Genomic DNA, 19,957 nt, shown 5'->3' with positions numbered 1-19,957 from the left:
TTATACTATTATTCCACAAATTTACGGCCCCGTATTATTTCGGGTCCTGCAAATCTTGCTATGCATATACAAGTAAACCAGCAATAATTCTGCAACACCATGCATTGTGCAGATGCAGTGCATACATTTGTAAATGGCAATGAATGTCAAGAAATATCGGAGCTATACTATTAATCTGTTAATTGGCGGTATGAAGAAGATAATAATTGAAGAATGCTGCAAATTTTGTATAGTATCTGTGAATTCTCGGATTCTTCACGGTCCGATCTCGAACCCATGGGTTGGAACCCCTGGCCGGCTAAAGCAACATAAACATAACGTGTGAAGCGTAATTCAATATAAACGTGATAGTGATACAATCATGCCCTGCCCACGATTCCGCTTTAACCACGCCCTTTCATCGGTTCATAGCTGCCATACCCAATTAACCATACATACCTGGTGCGTTATCTGTTACGATTTCGGTGGCGGCGTGTTTCGACACAGCGTCCGTTGATATTGTAATCACCGGTAATGCCTCAGACATGATAATCCATAATAAATAGTGTGCCGTTAAATAGTTCCAGTAAACACAGTGCCGACTACGCTGTAGTAGAAACTGAGGAAGAACGCGGCAAAAGGTAAGACGAGTTGTCAGATTAACTTTGAACGCAGACAAAGTGACCATAGTAATCCAAATCAGGCGATATTAAACGGAACCCTACCTGTAGTTTAGCAATACTACAGGCTCGCGAATCATATCCCAAATACAGGCCTGTGACTTAAGGCTATAACTGTAAATAGTCGAGTAAATACTTATCGATCTTCCGATAAGAAAAATCAAAGGTCATGACAGAAAGAATGATTCTGCAGTGTAAATTGACGTGAGTATAGATGCTTATTCACAGTTTGGTGGGCATTTGGTAAAAACAAAAGAATCCTGGAATAAATCACCACTGAACACTGAACAGTGGACAGTCGGAGGACAAATTATGGAGAGAGCACAAAAGCCTGTGTACATTGCACGCAATAGAGAATCGCTCATCAATCAATATTAAATGCTAATTGACAACAGATCATACACATAATGCGATGTGATTTCAACGCTAGGATTCCCAACTAGATAAAATGCAATCAATTTTGAATCGGCAACAGCACGTTGCAGTTCAGCGGAGCATCCCCAATAAGAACAATTATTCGAGATCCTCGACTCCACGCAGGCACTGAACCGTGCGTGCATCGAACTGGCTACATCAGGAATTTTAATATCAATAATGGATGATATAGGCTTGCTCAGTATGTGAGCAGAGACAAAAAAATCGTTGGATTTGACTGGCAAATTTGTACTATTCTACACCTTACTATAATACTACCGCCACCGGTATAACATAATTTGCATATACAGTACACATAATTGCATATACATGAATTTTGATTCAAGGATATTTCAAATCTGGAGGGGATTCTAATGCTACTCCTTTTCTGAGCAAAACAAGGCCTAACCATTTTAATTACTTGGAAACCGCTGCTACTGCTGATACTTGAGTAGAAATTCATAACATGACTTCAACTTCTGAACCAATATACAATCGAATAACATATTCATACTGAAATATTTGCGGCTGACGGGCTGTTGATACACTAAGTTCTTTTGATGTCTATACAAGTTGCTGATGATTATCCCTGATCAGTGTTAGCCGAAAATATTCTGGGTTGATTTCAATGTGAATATATCCTATCATCCTATCATTTAATTGTATACTTCTGCGTTGAGTGCCAACAATAAATGCTTGCACCAGCTGTAAATACCACTGTGTGATGTGCACTGCACTTCGCGCGCGGTCAATGAAACAGTATTTTGCAATCACTCCCACCCTCCCCATCCATAGGTGGTCAAAAGAGTGATCTTTGGTGCTCAAGTAGAAGTATTAGTAAGGTCATACATTCTCACATACGTCCAAGTAAAAATATCGATTTCCAACTAGCTAAAACGCAAGTATGCTAGGTCTCGTTTAACCTAAACACGCGTTAACTGTCTGGTAGAAGTGAGTATATAATCTAAAACCGAACCACTGTGCAGCGCAGTGTACAATTGGACAAGTGTACATTGAACAAGAATGTAAACCGTTTCGCAATAACATAAAATATTAAATACAGCGTGCCCATATAAATTCAATGGCGTAACTTGTTTCGTCTTTATCATCCTACGGCAGCATCTACTTCACTCAGATCAATTTATAAAATCCACAGCCGACTTCACTACCAACTCTCAATGATCAGCGACTACACTTAATTTCAATGTCGTTAAACTTTTTCAACCGAAGTAACGCGCTTGAACGCGCAGTGTCTACGCTGCAGTCAAACAATCCACAATGACTTCCTATATCTTCCAATCGAAGTTTCGTGGCGAGTCACGCAAGCAGCTGCGCGCAATTGTCATGCAGGGCCATCGCGAAGTTCTGATTTCTGGAATATGGCGCCCTACATTTTCCGAATAAGTCTTTGGGGCATACCGCGACTGAGTATGTATGGGGTATTACATTCCGCGCTTCGGATATATTTACGGCCGACGTTATTAATCGGGGCGGTGACTCAGCTGTAATCACGCGGTATTCGCTGTGGTGCTTTTTGATACGCCGTGGCGGAATTTACCTAGACGATACCGCCAACTAGTGGGATGGCCGGTGTGTAGATTGCGTGGTTGTCGATATGTCTGGGAAAAACGAATACGCGAGTGATTCGATTCTTAATGGAGGATTAGGTTTCGAGTCAAGTCGATTATTCGGTATCGCTCATGACGTCATAAGAGTATAAGCGATATGTACCTTTTATTCGACAACAAAGAACACACTGCCAGTTCTACGACACATTGAAGATTATTTAGTATTTTTGACCATGAATATTTCATTGCACTCTATGACAAAGCTGTGGATTGATCAAGACTTCACGGATATGTAATTTCCACCTTGGAAATTTTCGTATGCTGCGATGCCGCCAGTCGAGGTTTACATCCTTCCACAATAATAAATAGCCCTGAAACTGTAATTCCCGTATAGATTAACTATGTGTGGCTAGAGGCGTCTAATGTAAGTTCTCGTCTACACGACTAGAATACTACAGATTGAGTAGCAGAGTTAATGATGTAGTGAACGCAACGCAATAAAACCGAAACTAATCAAATGCAATGCACTGCATGATAGTAGATCAAGATGATGGCCCTCGTTACAAAAATGTTTGCAGACACTACCATTATACCGAATACTGTAAATTACGATAGTTATCTGAGCAACTGTAAATCTATATTATTAAGAATCAGGGTTAGGCGTGACTGCTAACTATAGTATCAATTTTGACGATCCTATAGTCGCGTAGCGAAGACGATGTATTCGAGTGTCGGAATTAGACGCCAGTTACTAAATCTTGAACGACAATATCGTTAGGTTAATGTCTTCTGACAGCGGTAACCTATCCACCTCGATACGAAGTAACATATCATTCAAAACGTGTAGCACAACTGAACCATCGTCCATAGAAATAACATACCCGGGTGGTATTAATGCACTAACCGTATAGGGTTACCATACGTCCTCCTTTAGGGGGATTCTGTCTCCCTTTTTCGGGTTTTAGAAAATGTCCTCCGAGGACGCTTAAATGTCCTCTTATTGAGATTTTGTCCCTTTGAGAATTTTGGTTAAACATAGGGTAAAATGCGACCGAGATACCGTAAAATAGCACTGAAGTAACGCTCATAGACGGGGATTTCGGAAGCTGAGCAGGAAAGTTGACCTTTTTAAAAGAAGACATCGTGCCATGTAACGCGTTAAGCAGCCGCGGCAGCTGGTCTTGTAGAAATTTCAATAAATTGCAGCTCCATTACGGTGGCGTTCTGAAGGAAATGGCCGCGGCCAAAATTTTTTGTTCGTTTTTACCTTCAATTTGAGACCACATCATTTTTAGAGCGCAGTGCCCCTTTAATACTCGAGAATAGGGCTTAACGCAATGAATATAGTCTTCGAATCAGGATCGACTTTTAATTGTCACGGTTCGAATCGAATGGTGATAGACGAGCACCGAAATTTTACTCCTCTTTCTACTAAGAGCTATCATTATTAACGTGATTTACTGATTCTGTAACTTTTATCCCACCGTGGAATAATTGAAGTCGTATCACAGCATGCAAAACACGTACTGCAAAACTGCGCATATTAGCGGAAATGTCGTTTCAACCGAGAGAATTATCGCAAGTGCAATGATGAGCAAAACTACCGAATTATCATCCATGTGATGGGGAACTGCCACTATATTCTGTGCCCTCGCATATCCGAATTTTCATAACATCATACTATTTCCAAGTCACCACAATACGTGATACTACAATACTCGACTCGAAGCGAACCCTACTACCTGATTCGGAATTGAATCACCCAGGTGCTCGATTATTGTCAGCCCCACATTCACTCTGTCTATATGAACAACGAACATGTCATTTACTAGTACATAATATTCTCGGTTTACAGAAAGTTCCTCAAATCAAAGCTCTGAGCTAACCCTTACGTCTGATTCCAACTTACTCGAATAGTAATACAAACAGCAAGCCTGATTCGTCCTACTTACTCGAATAGTAATACAAACAGCAAGCCTGATTCGTCCTACTTACTCGAATAGTAATACAAACAGCAAGCCTGATTCGTCCTAGACGTTCGAACGTTACAATTAGAGTTTACCCAAAGTATCACAAAGTACGTTACATCCATGTCAATGAACGTATGGCACGCGCGTTGTTGCGAAGGGTTGTGTCATACCAACTTGCGGGCTCGGGTGAATTGATAACACAGCAATTCGATACTATTGGTGCCGTGAGCCGAAATACGATACGCCATAAAAGAATGGGAGAGCCAGTAGCCCGAGTGGATATAGAGAGCGCTGAGCTCAATTTGGCGGAATTAATACCGAAAGCCTATTAAGACACTTTTAACGGTGGCTATTTGTGTAATTCGCGAGCTTACACAATACCAGTATGTCCCTCAGCTTACGCAGGCTTTCAAAAAATCCATCAACATCAATGGCGTTTCAATTTTTATGACATTAATGGGCAATGGAGACCTTAATAAGATCATGATTGTATTCCTGTATCCTTTTGTTCGGACGTTGCAACACGTTATCTAGACGGAAATGCGGCATTGCCAGTTTCTTTCACTTATAAAGTAAAAGTATAGATGCGTATGGCACTGATACAGGCCGGTTAGGGATGTAAACTAAAACTGGTCTGTGTTATCAGTAGGGCTGGGCAAAATCGAGTACTTGAGTGATTCGATTCTGAATCACGTATTTTGCTTCGAGTCGAGTCGAGTATTCGAGTATCACTCATTATGACGCAATATCAGTATATAAGATGCCAAGGTTCAAATATGTACCTTTATGTCCCCACAAAAAATACAATGCCTGTTATCCATCACATTAAAGATACTTTGGTATTATTTTGACCCTACCGATTTCATTTCACTTTGTGACAATGTTGTGGGAGGATCATGACTTCGGAAATGTGTTATTTCCAGTAACGTTCGTAGCTTTGTATGATGTCTCGTATGCTGCGACTAGGGCTGGGCAAAATCGAGTACCTAAGTGATTCGATTCTGAATCACGTAAAATGCTTCGAGTCGAGTCGAGTAATCGAGTATCACTCATTATGACGTCATAGCAGAGTATTATTTGTCAAAGTTCAAATATGTACCTTTTAAGCGACCACAAATAATATAATGCCTGTTAGCCATCATATTAAAGATACTTTGTTATTTTTTTCGACCATACCGATTTCATTGCACTTGGTGACAATATTGTGGGATGATCATGACTTCGGAAATGTGCTATTTCCAGTAACGTTCGTAGCTTTGTACTTCATGTTTCGTATGCTACGATACGGCCAATCAAGGTTTCAAGGCTTCAACAGTAAAATTAGCACAAACTCGTTAATCGTCGATAAACTCCTCGTTGATAAATCAACTTTCAGTGGTGAGCAGCGTATAATTTCAGTACTCGAAAAAATCGTCTTTTACTACTCGACTCGAATCATTAAAATTAATACTCGATTCAGATTCGAGTACTCGAATCATTGTGCCCAGCCCTAGCTGCGACACGGCCAACCAAGGTTTCATGGCTTCCACAGTGGAAAATAGTATCAAAACCATAATTCTCGTCGATAAAATAACTTTCAGTGCCGAGGAGCGTATAATTTCAATACTCGAAAAATCGTCTTTTGCTACTCGACTCGAATCATTAGAATAATAACTCGATTCAGATTCGAGTACTCGAATCATTGTGCCCAGCCCTAGTTATCAGTAGGACTATAGGTAAGATTGAAAACCCGAATGATTTTATTCCAAACCGAATGTCAGACTTCGAACTGAGTCTACCAATCGGGTATCGCTCAAATATGTACCTTTTTAAGCGACAATAGAGAAACTAATTCCGCAAAGATGATTTGGTACTTTGCGACAATGCGTATTTCATTGCACTTTTTGTGACAATGCAGTCAGTTGCTCACGACTTCACACAGAAATGTCATTTTCACAACGCGCGCAGCTTGTATTTCCATACAATGGCTCCTTAGCTGTTCGTTCGGGTTGTACTTTGTCCGTAAGCTAGCTCATTCACTGTCCATTTCGGCTAGGCACAATGATCCTATTACTCGCAGGAGAAGCTATCTCCGTGCCAACGCTACGGTTCTCTCGTTTTTCTAACTTTGTAATTTTCTGTGTGACGTCATAATTAGCGATATGTATTGTTGTTAAGAATGGTTATTCGAATTCTCGCATTATTGCTGACGGTATCCCCTGATCAGTGTCAGCCGAAAAGCTTCGGGAGTAAATCAGTGATGAGCGGATCGTGCTGTTCGAGACTCCGAATCCCTCCGACAACTTTAGTGTCCGAAGGAAACTCCATCCGACTCCGAAGAGCTCAATCGCAAACTCCGAGATACTCCGAAGGATCTCGTCAAGTACCCGAAACATCGGACACTATACAGACACTGCTCAACGAAATGTCTTGCTCGATCACTAGATTAAGATAGCTCGTGACCAATCATACCATTTTAACCATATCATTAGAGTGGCAAGCATGGTACACTTGGTAATGTGTTTTACTAAATAAATGTGATAATATGGCTGGCCTTATAGTATTGTCTACTCTCCAGTCCTCAATTGCAGTGCAGATGGCTGATTTTATGCACTTGGCAATCAATTTTGCATATCACCTCTCATTACAACTTTACAAGGTGTCAACTGTCTGAGTTTTGGTTTGTAATCAATAGTGTCTTCTGGTCAGAGCTATCCAAGGATATCGGGGACAAAAGTCACAACACTCCGAAAATCTCCGAAAAAATATCTGTAGTAAACTCCGATGCTCATCACTGGACTAAATACGAATATATTATTCTAATGTGTTATAACGAAATATGAATGGTCGGAAATGCCACATAATCGTTAATGGGACACAGCCCTACTATGAATATCACCCCTCTTCGCTTATTTTGACCCCTAAGATTAGTATTCCCGCAATCTGCCATGAAGCTGTCTCGATCTAAGGGTAGATCCCTATAATAAACACCCCTGTCGTGACGGAACTGTGGATTTCGTATTTACAATTATCCTACTTTTATCGTTAAACCATCAACCCAAATCTTGATGCCACATCCAAAATTAGACACGAAATTAACGCACTTAACATAATCTTTCGTGCAAACATATATTCATCAAATCGTCAACAGTAGCTACTTACGGAAGATGCGCCTTTCAAAAACATACACACGCCAAATCACACACATCAAAGCCTAGAAATCAAATAGACATGCCACCAGTAGCACATAATTACGTATGTGTTTAGTAGGGCTAAGAGACACTTCTGAACAGATACTGTTTAGAAAGTGTCAAATTGCGAATTCCGCATACACTGGCGAACGACAGACAATCCCCAAACGCGACCGTAAACCACACATAGGTACTTTACAATGCCGACACACTGTTACGCACAAAAGTCGAATGGCAACACACAAAACAAAATGCATGAACGCCTCGCAATGCTGCGACGCGGGATGTCTCAAGAAATGCTCGCGCCGCAAAGAATGGCTGCAGCACGCCGATGTCGTGTATAACAGTGGCTGGTTCATAAACTTTCAAATCATGAACTAAATATTGAGTTTTATTGGCATCTCGCTACCCAAACCTTTCACATCGAAATTATGTATTTTTAATGTTTTGACGGTCATCTGTGAAATAGAACGCTGCAGTTGACCTGTTGCAGATCTTCTTGGAGGTACAGAACTTCACTATACAGTTGAACAGTATATTGGGGTTCATTTCAATATGAATATACTATTCAATAACCAGCTGTACGCGGCGCAAGTTTTCAGAAACATTTGAAACGCGCGCGATTTCAATTTGGCCAGCAATCGAGATTATTTGGTGCCGACCATCTCGACGACCATAGATATCAATATCGAAGGTTTTAACTAACCAGCGACGAGCATTTTGGGCCAAGGTTTTATCTACTCCCATTTTTGGCAACGCACTTTGCCCAGACGCGATTTGGTCAAAACTTTATGTTTGCAAGTGTCCTGGTACGGGAAGGGTCGGCCCTGAAATACCAGTGTCTAATAGGCCCGCACCTGCATGTTGCGCAACCCTAGACTAAAGCATCTCAACGGTCTCCGACGGCGTTAAGCGATACTTGGAATATACCGTTTTTTTGACAACTGTTAATACAGTTATAGATTCACTTTTGTAAATTATACGTACGGTATTAAAAATATGCGGTGCGGCATTTCCGGTCCCGCTGTTTCTTTCCGTGTACCCTGTCCGAGAATTCCCCGCGAAAGTAACAACCTTCCATGCAGTGAAGCCAATGTCACAGAATTCTTATCATAACATCAAACCAATTTGTGTAATAGAAAGATCGGTACATATTCTTGATCAAACTATGTTGTCGCAACTACTTTTCTGCGTATTTCGATTTGGAAATAGTACCCAACACAGTGACTTAGGACATGGAGGAAATGTCAATCGCCAACAGGAGATCGCGCCAAGCGCGAATAAATGTTTTTGTTGCCAGGCATTCAACAACTATATTATCTGCGATTCCAGTCAATTAGTGAAAGGTGACTACTAAAGGTATTAGTTATAAACGGGAGTTATAGTTTCGATAATTCCTTTCCGTCACGGAAGCTTTAAAACCATCCCAGCACGTTGGAGGAAGCGATATTTGATAGTTATTGACTCTCCGCATTGTCATAAAAGAAATACGGTCAAAATAGAACAACTTATCATCGAAGTAGCGTAACTGGTTTTATTTTATTTGTGGTTGCATCAAAATTATAGACTTGTACTTACCAAGTCTTCCATGAAGCTATGACATCATAAAGATAAATTTAGCTTAATCGAATCATTCAACTCAGATACCAGACTTAGCCCGGCCTCAAATCAAGATTCTGCTGCAGGAATGAGTCCAGAACTGGAATTATTTAGGTGTTTTATGAGGATCCAAATTCATATTCGGTCGTGACTGGGACGCGAATATTACCAAATTGAGATCCCGTTCCGGGTTTGAAATCCACATTCGGATCTGGAATCCTTTCGATGTCATTTCAGAATCCGAATTCATACCCGTTATACTATCACGGATGCATTCGAAATGTTGACAGTGTCGCAAGACTTTTCGTATCGATATCTGACTCTGGGTGAGACCTCAAGTAGTATTCGAATTCTGGATTCGTTCGCTTTCATTTTCGAATTTTCAAGTTATTGACTGGAATGCGTGTAAAAATAACATCAACATCGCCGATATGACTCATAATTCGAGATCGCAAATCGGTTTCGCAAAGATTGTAATTCCTAATTTAATTGGAATTCGGTAAAAGTATTCAGACTGCGTTTTCAAAAGACAAATTCAAATCTGCGCCAAATAAAACACTAAGAATACCCGCTATATTTTCCACTGGGATAGTGGTGCCACGGGTAAACGCCGGATTCCGATTACACGAAGAAAAGCATTGTAAATAGTCCATGATCCCATCGTCAGTCACGATCGCGTCATTTAAACCCCATTGCACATCAAACACCTAGCCACAGCAATTAACAATTGTCTGGTGTACGTATGCAAGTATTTCCTAATCTTAGTACGGTAGTAAAAAGCGGAAAGCAAAAAAAGGATTGGGACAACAAAATTCGCCACCTGAGCACATAAATGAAGCTTTTCACCTACGAATTACTGCTATTTATAAACACATATTTAAAAATACTAATAGATCGCGCAGAGTTTGTGTGGCATTTCTCGTATTCAATATATGGAAACTAATACATTAATGCAGCACTTTACCGTTAGCCAGTTATACCGTGGTTCTATAGTGAAGATAGACTTACAACATTTACCATTGGCGACATGAAATAAAACCTAGCCTGAAATTTAAAGGGTACGGTCTAACGAAAACATCGACATTTGCTGATAACTCTAAAACTAAAATGAAATTGCAAAAGCCAATCGGCAATTTTTTGTATGTGGACCAGTATAATCGGTGTTGACTGTTTACACTGTGTCACCATGTTCCCGCCTACATGATCAACCCATTGATTTACCCTTGTTTATTAGCTACATCAAACTCCCAACACGACTCCACACCATACCGCGGAATTTGATATCATGCCTCGGCGCGTATAGTTAACGAGAACGGGCATTGGGGCATGTTTAAGGAAGTGAATACATGTCCTCAGTGTCGGAAGAACATGTATCGTATATATGTAAACTTATTTAGTTTCCTATACCTGGCGGAATGAGGATAATATACTCTCTGTACGGTACCGCCTTTGATATCAATTCTAATACGCCAACGGTGTTCATTACACACACATATATCACACAGTCCCGGCTTCATTAAACGAGATCTGGTAAATATGAAGATATGTAAAGCACATTACCTTTAATTAGGTGGCTAATCAAACGTCCCGCCAGTATTGTGACGCAACAAAACACTATGACGTTACCATTCTCAGTGAGTAGAGTCGGACTTCTTTTTGAAATTAGATCAGAACTAAAAAATAGCTACACAACTTTTTCGAAGAAATACAATTACTGAATTTGCGAAATTTGGAACAGAGTCAAGATCAGTTCATATCATATAAGATTTCATTCTCACGAGCATGACAATGGCAAATGTCTGTACAGTACAGCAAGGTTTGCACGTTTCGCACTCGTTCTTCCGCAGTATGTTCAGGAAAAGAAGAAGTTAGAGTAGAACTAAAATTGGAGCATAGAACATTTCACAAATTAGATTATAATTGGAATTGGAATTAGCGAAAAGAAAGATTTCACAAGTTACTTGTCAGAATCTGGCTCAAAATAAAACAAGACGCTTGATTCCTATTAACTTAGCTAGCTAAGGAATCTCATCCGTGTAAGCGATGTCTTAAAAAAGCCTACAAGTGGGCCGCACTACAAGTCGGCAGTAGGGCTGGGCGAAATCGAGTACCTGAGTGATTCGATTCTGAATCCCGTATTATGCTTCGAGTCGAGTATTCGAGCATCACTCATTATGACGTCATAACATAATGTAAGATGTCAAAGTTCGAATATGCACCTTACATGCCACCCGAAAGAATATAATGCTTTTCATCCATCACATTAAGTATACTTTGGTATTTTTTCGACCACACCGAATTCATTGCACTATGTGACAATATTGTCGGATGGTCAGAACTTCGGAAATGTGTTATTTCCAGTAACCTTACTTAGCTTTCAAGGCTTGCACAGTGGAAAATAGTACCAATACTACAATTCTCGTTGATAAGTAACTTTCAGTGGCGAGGAGCGTATAATTTCAGTACTCAAAAAACTCGTCTTTTACTACTCGACTCGAATCATTAAAATTATTACTCGATTCAGATTCGAGTACTCGAATCATTGTGCCCAGCCCTAGTCGGCAGCAACGGAATAAAAACGAAGAAAATTGGCCTGGTGTAAATGACCATGATCGTAGTAGTCGACAAACACCATGAATACCGCAAACAACAACAAGATAAAAGTCTACACACAAAATTTATACCCACATTCAGTAGACATACAAATTCAACTCTTTGTGACAAGAATTGTCCATCCCATTGCATTGAGGCATGAAATAATTACATAAATGTTAGATTACAACCGAGTGTATGTACTCTACATAATTGTTAGCGCGTCTATACGGCGTAAAATCTGATTACACTGTAGTTCCGCAGTCACTGCTCAGTTCTGATACGGCAGGGGTTCTCAACTTCCGTTGTATAACGGGCCGCATTTCAACAGTAAATGACGCTGCGGGCCGCAGAACATTATAACCATGTATTTTGGGCTACTATTAGATTTGGGTTTCTGTAGCCTATCTACCAATCGTATACGGGCATTTAGGACATTTTTATGAATTCCAAAGCATTGATGGGCGGCGTTCGTAAGTTTGCAGTTGCTGTATTTTTGTGAGAATAAGTATCTTCCAGCGGCGCAAGTAACACCCTTCATGGAGCTTGCATTGCATTCGTTACCAAGTCGTTATATGCACCTTCGAACTCTTCCACCAGAGAACCGAACTCTATGTTTTAATGCGTGAGCGAGCAAGCATTAAATTACTGTCACTTTTTCGGTACTGAGGCAATTATCACCTTAAGCTCGCAAATATATAAGAAGTCTGGCGTTTGGGGTCATTTCTGGGCAAACCAATCAACCCTTCATCTCCTTTCATTCCATAGTTTCAAAAGTAAGCTTTAACAAGTTGATGTTTTTCGCTGGTCCCTCCCCCCTTTTTCCCCGTAGCATTTCGTCTGCAAATATGCCCACTCTCATAAATGTGCCCAGATAATTAGCTCTGCAATGTATGTGGAGCCAGTGGATTAGTCCAATGCGGGGCTAGAGTAGTCTTCGCGGCAACGTGCTTCAGAACACGCGGTAAAATATCGACTGACATTGCTGTTACTCATCTGGTCACGGTTGAATCAGACAACTGTAGCGTCGAAATTTGTCAGGAGATGTTGTCCTTGGTGCTAAGCGCCGGAAACAGCGAATATTCTCACAGTATGTTAAAGTTTAATTGAAATACACCTTCTCTGGCAGATTTCTTTGGTTTAGCGATATTCCAATCAATTTTGAACGATGCGTCTGTAACGTCGTCGGCAATTTTAACAATGTGAATTGAATTGAATTGCTTGGTTTGACACCTAGGTAGCAGCGTTTTTTCTAAGATCAGGTGATATGTACAACTCCAGAAGAAACTGTCGTGGTACCATTGTAAGCTTCAACCCTTCTTTACTACAAGTGTTCTTCGACAAATATGACACATTGGTTTTCCGTTAATATCCGAGAAAGCAAATTCATTGTTGCGCGCAGAGTTACAAACCCAGTTTTCGACGTTTATTGTACCGATCCTTGTTCTTGTTTCTGTTCAAATCATTCGCGGTGAGTGAAACACTCTTGTACTACGAAGTGGGGCCCCTTGAACAAGAGTCCAGCCGAATAGCGATTTAAAGCAATAACAATCTAAACTCGAGCATATATCAAGAATCCAGAACACATCAGAGAATGAGTAATCAATGAAACAGAGACGGTGAGATAAGAGAACCAAGTAGCTAAATTGATGTGTAACAATACCGTGCCACTAATAATTGCGTTCATGATGAAAGATGTCGCGGGCCGCAAAATGAACGTCTGCGGGCCGCATGCGGCCCGCGGGCCGCGGGTTGAGAACCCCTGTGATACGGTGTCAATAAACCAGTCATCTTCAATATCTACAAATCCGGCCGTGTTGTCAGATAACTGTCATCTTGCCACGACGATTATTCAAGCTTACTGCATTCGAGAACCACAGTAACCTACTAAACGCCACATAAAAGCATAACCTTTTTTAAACAACCGCAACGCATGGCGGATCTAGATATGATTTAGGCGAGGGATTAGCACGCATAAACACAAGATAATCCTACCATTTCATAGTTGCACTAGCTTCCAACCGAACGCTCCAAAAAGAATTTTAGATCGTGTTATATACGCGGAGTGTAGTGCATGACGGTCGAATTGTGCATGAAAATAAATTCACTGCGTAAAGCTTATAAATTTTGTATAACTTTTACACGCACGCTCGACTAAAATCGACCGTATCTTTAGATAAAATATCTACAGCAAGTACAGTAGTTGAAGCCCCACCGCTGCCAACGTACTTCGTGACACCATAATACGCATTGTGTACAGAAACACGATATGCGTAGTACCTATTTTAGGAATGCAAAGTCAGAGAATGGATGCTAAATAGTGCAACGTAATAGAGACGCACATCGTACAGGATTGGGATACTGGATCATAACCGAAAAATTATCCTGCAAGTTGTTCGGAACCGGATTATACCTGGACTTGGATTCCTCAATCTCGAGTGCCGAATACGGTGGACTTCTAAGACAGACATGGTTGAGTTCCCGTTGGTTTTTCTACTAGAGAAAGCCGACGTGATACGCACAAAATCTGGGTTTCTCTCATGGTGATATCGCCCGGAAGACAAGACACTAAACAGCTTCTAGATTTGAAATAGATAACTTTGCGCGTTGGGCACGATTAACCGCTAAACCATTGAATGTACAGTCCGGATCGCAAATAAAGGATTCCATAGTTTGAACAGTTCTGACCCAAGTTAACGACTGATATAAATGAAAATTCGTATATAACGTAGTGTAACCTACTTAAGTTAGTTACTGTAAAATGCACGCATTGGGGTCCTTGTGCGATCAGCGCAAAATAAAACACTGACCACGACCACGGCCTGCGCAATTAAGGCGGTATCAGACAGAGCATGGTTTCCATAACACATATATTTCAAATCTCAGAAAACCTATACTTACAAAAATGAACTCGTAAAACTAGCATACATCATAGAAATCTCCACTTTCAAATCGATGCCTTAAACTCTATCGTTACTATCAAATATCAAACATCGATTGACGCGATCGTATAAAAGGATACCATACTTTCGCAATACATTAAGCTAAACCTATTGCCCTCGTCTCGTTATGAATAGCTCGCACAAGAGGTATGTGCTCTGTGTAGTTCGAACAAATACACACGATGCGATGTCCTAACACGACTGTTATAAGGTTACATACCTGTCAGAAACACTACGTTTACTATAAAAGATTCTCGCGAGAGTAGAAAAGACATTCGAAGACCAACTCAGTCACATTCACTACCCTCGAAGCGTGATATCTCAAATACCGGCAAGTGAAATACTTTAAACGTGACACAATCACCCCCATGTATCACCCCCAAGTAAATTTTCTTAGTTGGTTTGCACAGTCGTAAGATCGGTGAATCATTGCCGAGAGCTGGACGCTAGCGCTTATTTGCGACACCTAACTATATCAACTGAGATAGAGAAATAAAACAGGATTGGCGTGATCCAAAGTCTGTTTTCACAGATTATTATATATTGCGAATTTCTACAAATAGCATTCTTATGCATATACACTTTGACATATACCTTGACATTGTTAACGAGTACAAATCATATCGCAACATTACTGAACAACAGCATGATACACCGCAAGCCGCCTTGCCTGCAGATCCTAAGCTGCCAGGCGATTCGGTGATTCATCAGAATGAGAACAGGTTATAGCCAAAAAGGATTGCCGTTTGCTGCAAGGCACTAATTGCAGAAACCTAGCACGGTGTAGTAGAATTGCGTAGCGTAACTTTGCCAGTAATTTGATGAAGTTTCATCGGAAGGCTTCGGCCGAGAGTGACATTTGTTATGAAGCGCGGTGAACCGTAGCCACCGGCAGGTGAAAGGAAAGAGATAATTTCTTCCCACGGAGAGAAGTCCGCGACACGCTACAGAAAATGGATGTTGACAATCAGCATTGGCTTGGTACTAGTCAAGTTGTAATACTAGTCTATAGTCCAGACCTGGGCAAAGTGCGGCCCGCGGGTCAAATGCGGCCCGCGATGCTATTCTGTGCGGCCCGCGAAAGGTTGCTTCGAATTCAAAACATAAAACTTGCTTTTTTAATGGATAACACCATAGGCTGTATCAAATGAACAGGAAATTCGTTTACTTTGAAGCCTGTTTATTAATATGCCACGATTACACTGCCTACGTACCTGACATGCGTAATCCAGATTCAAAATAAAGGCAATGTGGCAAAGTGTGAGTATAGCAACTGAAGTCACAAGAAATCACTCTTTCCATATAGTCTAGTTCAGTGGTTCTCAACCTTTTTGTGTTCGTGGACCCCTTTTGGACCGTCACAGACCCCGCGGACCTCCTCAAGTTTTCGTTCAAAATTAGCTCAATTATCGTGCAACCGTCATCTGTCTTGTGCAAATATTAATTGTAGGCTAGTGAGAAATAGCCACAAAATGACTTTTCTTGAAAATAACTCCATACTATATGTGAAAATTGGCCTGGCTTTTATTATTTCGAAATGAATTTTCCAGCTGTATTTATTGTATTGGAAATTCTCGTCTTCGATTCGATATGAATGAGTGGCCAAAATCCATTTCCAGTTCCACAAAGATATATTGGTGGCGAATGTAATATTACCGCGTAACGCCTCCGACGACGGCATTTGTTGTGAGTTTTTAATGAACATATCACGTCCAGCCTAGTCATTTCTATCTAGCATCTTATATTGAAGTTATTTAGTGGTTATATCACAGGAGAAAATGGATTTCGTGGCGAGGTTTCAATTCCTTCATTGGGGCAGATTAGGAAAAAAATTCAGGAATTTATATTTCAGACGACTGGTTACCAATTTGCTGAGACTGATAACTCCAAATCCAAAATGTTTTGCAAACTTTTAGAAGTCACCCTGCTTGACCTTGCTATCTCCAACATTTCATTTATTCACAAACCCTAACAAAAATCTCTAAACAGCAATAGGTTTGCATCAGCAGGCTATTGAAAAATTGACAATTAAAATGAATTTGCACATTCGGATATTTTATCTCAGACGACCATTTCGATGATGCGAGTCATAAATTCTGAGCAATTATGAAGCGAAACTGGCTCCTGCTTTTCCTAATTAAAATAAATAAAAAGTATGTTGACGATCATTTTAAAAATTCAGAGGCTTCGCGGACCCCCTGAAAATGCTTCACGGACCCCCAGGAGTCCGCGGACGCCCGGTTGAGAACCACTGGTCTAGTTCAAACCTTCCTTGTTGACATTGTCACATTACGCATTATACGGCGTCTGTTTCAATTTGTGACGTGATATGTTTCCAAATCCCTAATTCGTGATAAAGACAATCAACGCTCACGATTACTATATATGACTCATCATATCTATAACCCATAAAGGATCAACGAACATGCACACAAAAGAAAGTCGAAAAAATAAATTCAATGAAGGTTTAGGTTTAGAATTTAGAGTACTAAATATTCGCATACTGGAGTCAGGGGTGAACCCATCCTTTCAGTTTTAACCGATTATGTCGGCAAGTATAGCGATTTTAATTAAAGCTTCGCTCAACATAAAGGCTATTTGCCCTGCACACTGCTCGGAAGGCAGCGATAAAGAAAATAAGCTTTGTACTATTGCATATACATTTCAGTGCAGTGGCCCTCGAACTGAGTGACGTGAAAGCATCAGAAGGGTGACGCGAAGCCGAAGTGCGATATAACCCAGCTTCTAGTTGTTGCTCTGTGTATTGTCCGACTTTGATATTTCAAAATTCTCTCATCAACAGCCATAATCTTCCATGCCATCAAATTATCCGTTGGGATTGCTAGCATTCTGGTTGCACTTTTTAATATTTTGTGATATCATGATGAGTGTTCCCGAAATTGTTCACTATCATAAAGGGAGAAGTGCCTAAAAATGTTTTAAAACCACTGTTTTAGAGTGGATGGGGGTTAAAGAGAGCTAAAATGTATCATGTTTAACATTGTTTCGAATCATGACAGCTAATAGATACTTTTTTAATTAACCGTCACTTTCTTATTACCTAATATCAACACAATCATAGAGTATCATTTTTAACAATATTATTTAGAAATATACAAATAAATACGCTGAAGAACATAGCTGAATTTTTCACTCGGCGCGCCAACGTATTTATTTTTCTCATTTGGCCCGCGGAGGAAAATAATTGCCCACCCCTGCTATAGTCGATAGTCGTTAATTATACGGCTGGCAATAATACTGCGCCGAGGACTGCTAACTGCACAGTGCACATTGATCCACGATCTCCAGAAGAACACTGCTTCGTATATCTAATGCTAGGAAGGACGCATTCACACATGCGATCGAGGTTATTCTAATGCCTATGTTACACTGATCACTGGTGATACACGATCAAAGATATCGGTGGACAATATGTCATACTGAAATGAGAGACCGTCAAAAATTTCGGAGAAATGTCAAGATTCTTTCTTTTTACCGCGTCTACGATTCGTGACTCAACTTTCACGGTTGTAACTTAGTTGGCCTTGTTTTGTTTCGGGTGCTCAAGTGCCGATAACACTAACAGTGGAGAAGCGCTAAAGCACACTATTCCAAAAACAAAACCTGCTGTATCAATATCTTTCATTACAAGGTTTTGATCAAAAATAGCAATCACGTTAATGTCAGCAGTCAACTTTGGACAATGGAGTAACGTCACGTCATCATGATTACGCAACAAGGACAGTGGCGTCAAAACGGATGCGAGCAAAATACATTTGGAAACTATACGCCAAGTTTCAACCACACTAGTTTGTTCAGATTCGTGTTCGAGAAGTGTTCGTGGAAGGCCACAACAATTCCCGAAATTCCGCAGGCCTGACCCGGTGAAAACCGAGTAAAATGACAAGTAATTGCGTGCCAGCCCACCATTGTAAACATGTTTTACATTATAGTTAGCAATTGATTGAATGGTGTCATTACATCTCCCATATTATCGAATTTCAATTTCCAACAGTTACTCCCGCGTTACAAACTACTACGGTTTCGTGTTACTATATATCGCAAGACCATGAATAGATGATACCAGAATCATCTAATTAGCGCAAGACATCAATTGCGACCACTTGATTGATAAGCTGTGTAACGTGATTGAGACGTGACATCACCCCAGCTATGTAGAAATGTACTTTGCACACGAGGTGCGAATTACGCAGAATACGGTCTAGTGATGTTGGATATTTCCATAACAATATACTCTTTCTCACTCGACAAAATTCCGTCATTCCTTATTCACCAAACCACTGACCACGGAACCTTAATAATACATGCATATTTGTTAGCACACAAGTCCTAAAGCTGAAGAATCATGCATAGAGACTGATACGAAATCAAGCCCATTTCATTCAATATTAAAAGATGACGCCTTCTAGGCCTTTACTCGGATACTAGCTATTGAGCGTTGATTGGGGTTTGGAGTTGGACTGGACGATTTTTGCTGGACCATGTCTAGATTATCGAACTTGCACGACATGCATGTATTTTTCGACTTGTAATCGCTGTTGGAAATGGAGATTCGACACGACACGAAATGAAATCAAATCACAATTTGTATTTGACCTTGAATTACTAGCTTCATATCCGGAACGCGACTCTGATTTGTTCGTATCATATCTGCTTCTTCTCGGCCGCGGCAAGGATAAGTTGCCCTCCAAAAAATATTTCCCGACATTTTCGTAAAACAGAACTAACCAGGTCGTTTAGTGGTAAGTGTGACGATAATAATCGCATTGGCGATTAGAAATAACACAGGAAAAGGTAAACCGTGAGTAAGAGTAAGCTCAGATAACTGACTTGCAGAGCGCGTGGATAAGGGTCTTTACCGCCAAAGCTGTGTGACACTGACCAGCGTCGTACATTAGCCCGAAACTGAAGTGGGCTGCATATCACGTCAGTAAAGGAATCATCAGATATGTTTGTACGACTGGAACCATCATGGACATTGGAGCATTACTACAACATGATATATAGTACATAATAGGGAAC

At 40.5% G+C, this 19,957-nt stretch overlaps 1 protein-coding gene across 3 annotated transcripts in view; it reads right to left on the bottom strand.

Annotated features, from left to right (window-relative positions):
* The window catches only part of LOC145445108 (uncharacterized), a 141,388-nt gene that overhangs the window by 117,121 nt on the left and 4,310 nt on the right, over positions 1–19,957 (bottom strand). The window contains exon 1 of one of the 3 annotated variants that reach the window (XM_080323257.1): positions 439–626. The exons of 1 other annotated variant lie outside the window; for it this stretch is intronic. In XM_080323257.1, the coding sequence (XP_080179383.1) occupies positions 439–526 (88 nt within the window). In that variant the 5' untranslated portion in view covers positions 527–626. Of the gene's footprint in view, positions 1–438; positions 627–19,957 lie in introns of those variants that run through there. One more of the 3 variants, XM_080323248.1, reaches the window with a different exon arrangement.

Source organism: Botryllus schlosseri, chromosome 1 (genome assembly GCF_051294905.1).
Source record: "Botryllus schlosseri isolate E-star chromosome 1, Bs_hap1, whole genome shotgun sequence".
Classification (NCBI taxonomy): Eukaryota; Metazoa; Chordata; class Ascidiacea; order Stolidobranchia; family Styelidae; genus Botryllus; species Botryllus schlosseri.
The sequence above is the reverse complement of the archived record's forward strand: the minus strand, read 5'-3'. Positions and strand labels throughout refer to the sequence as shown.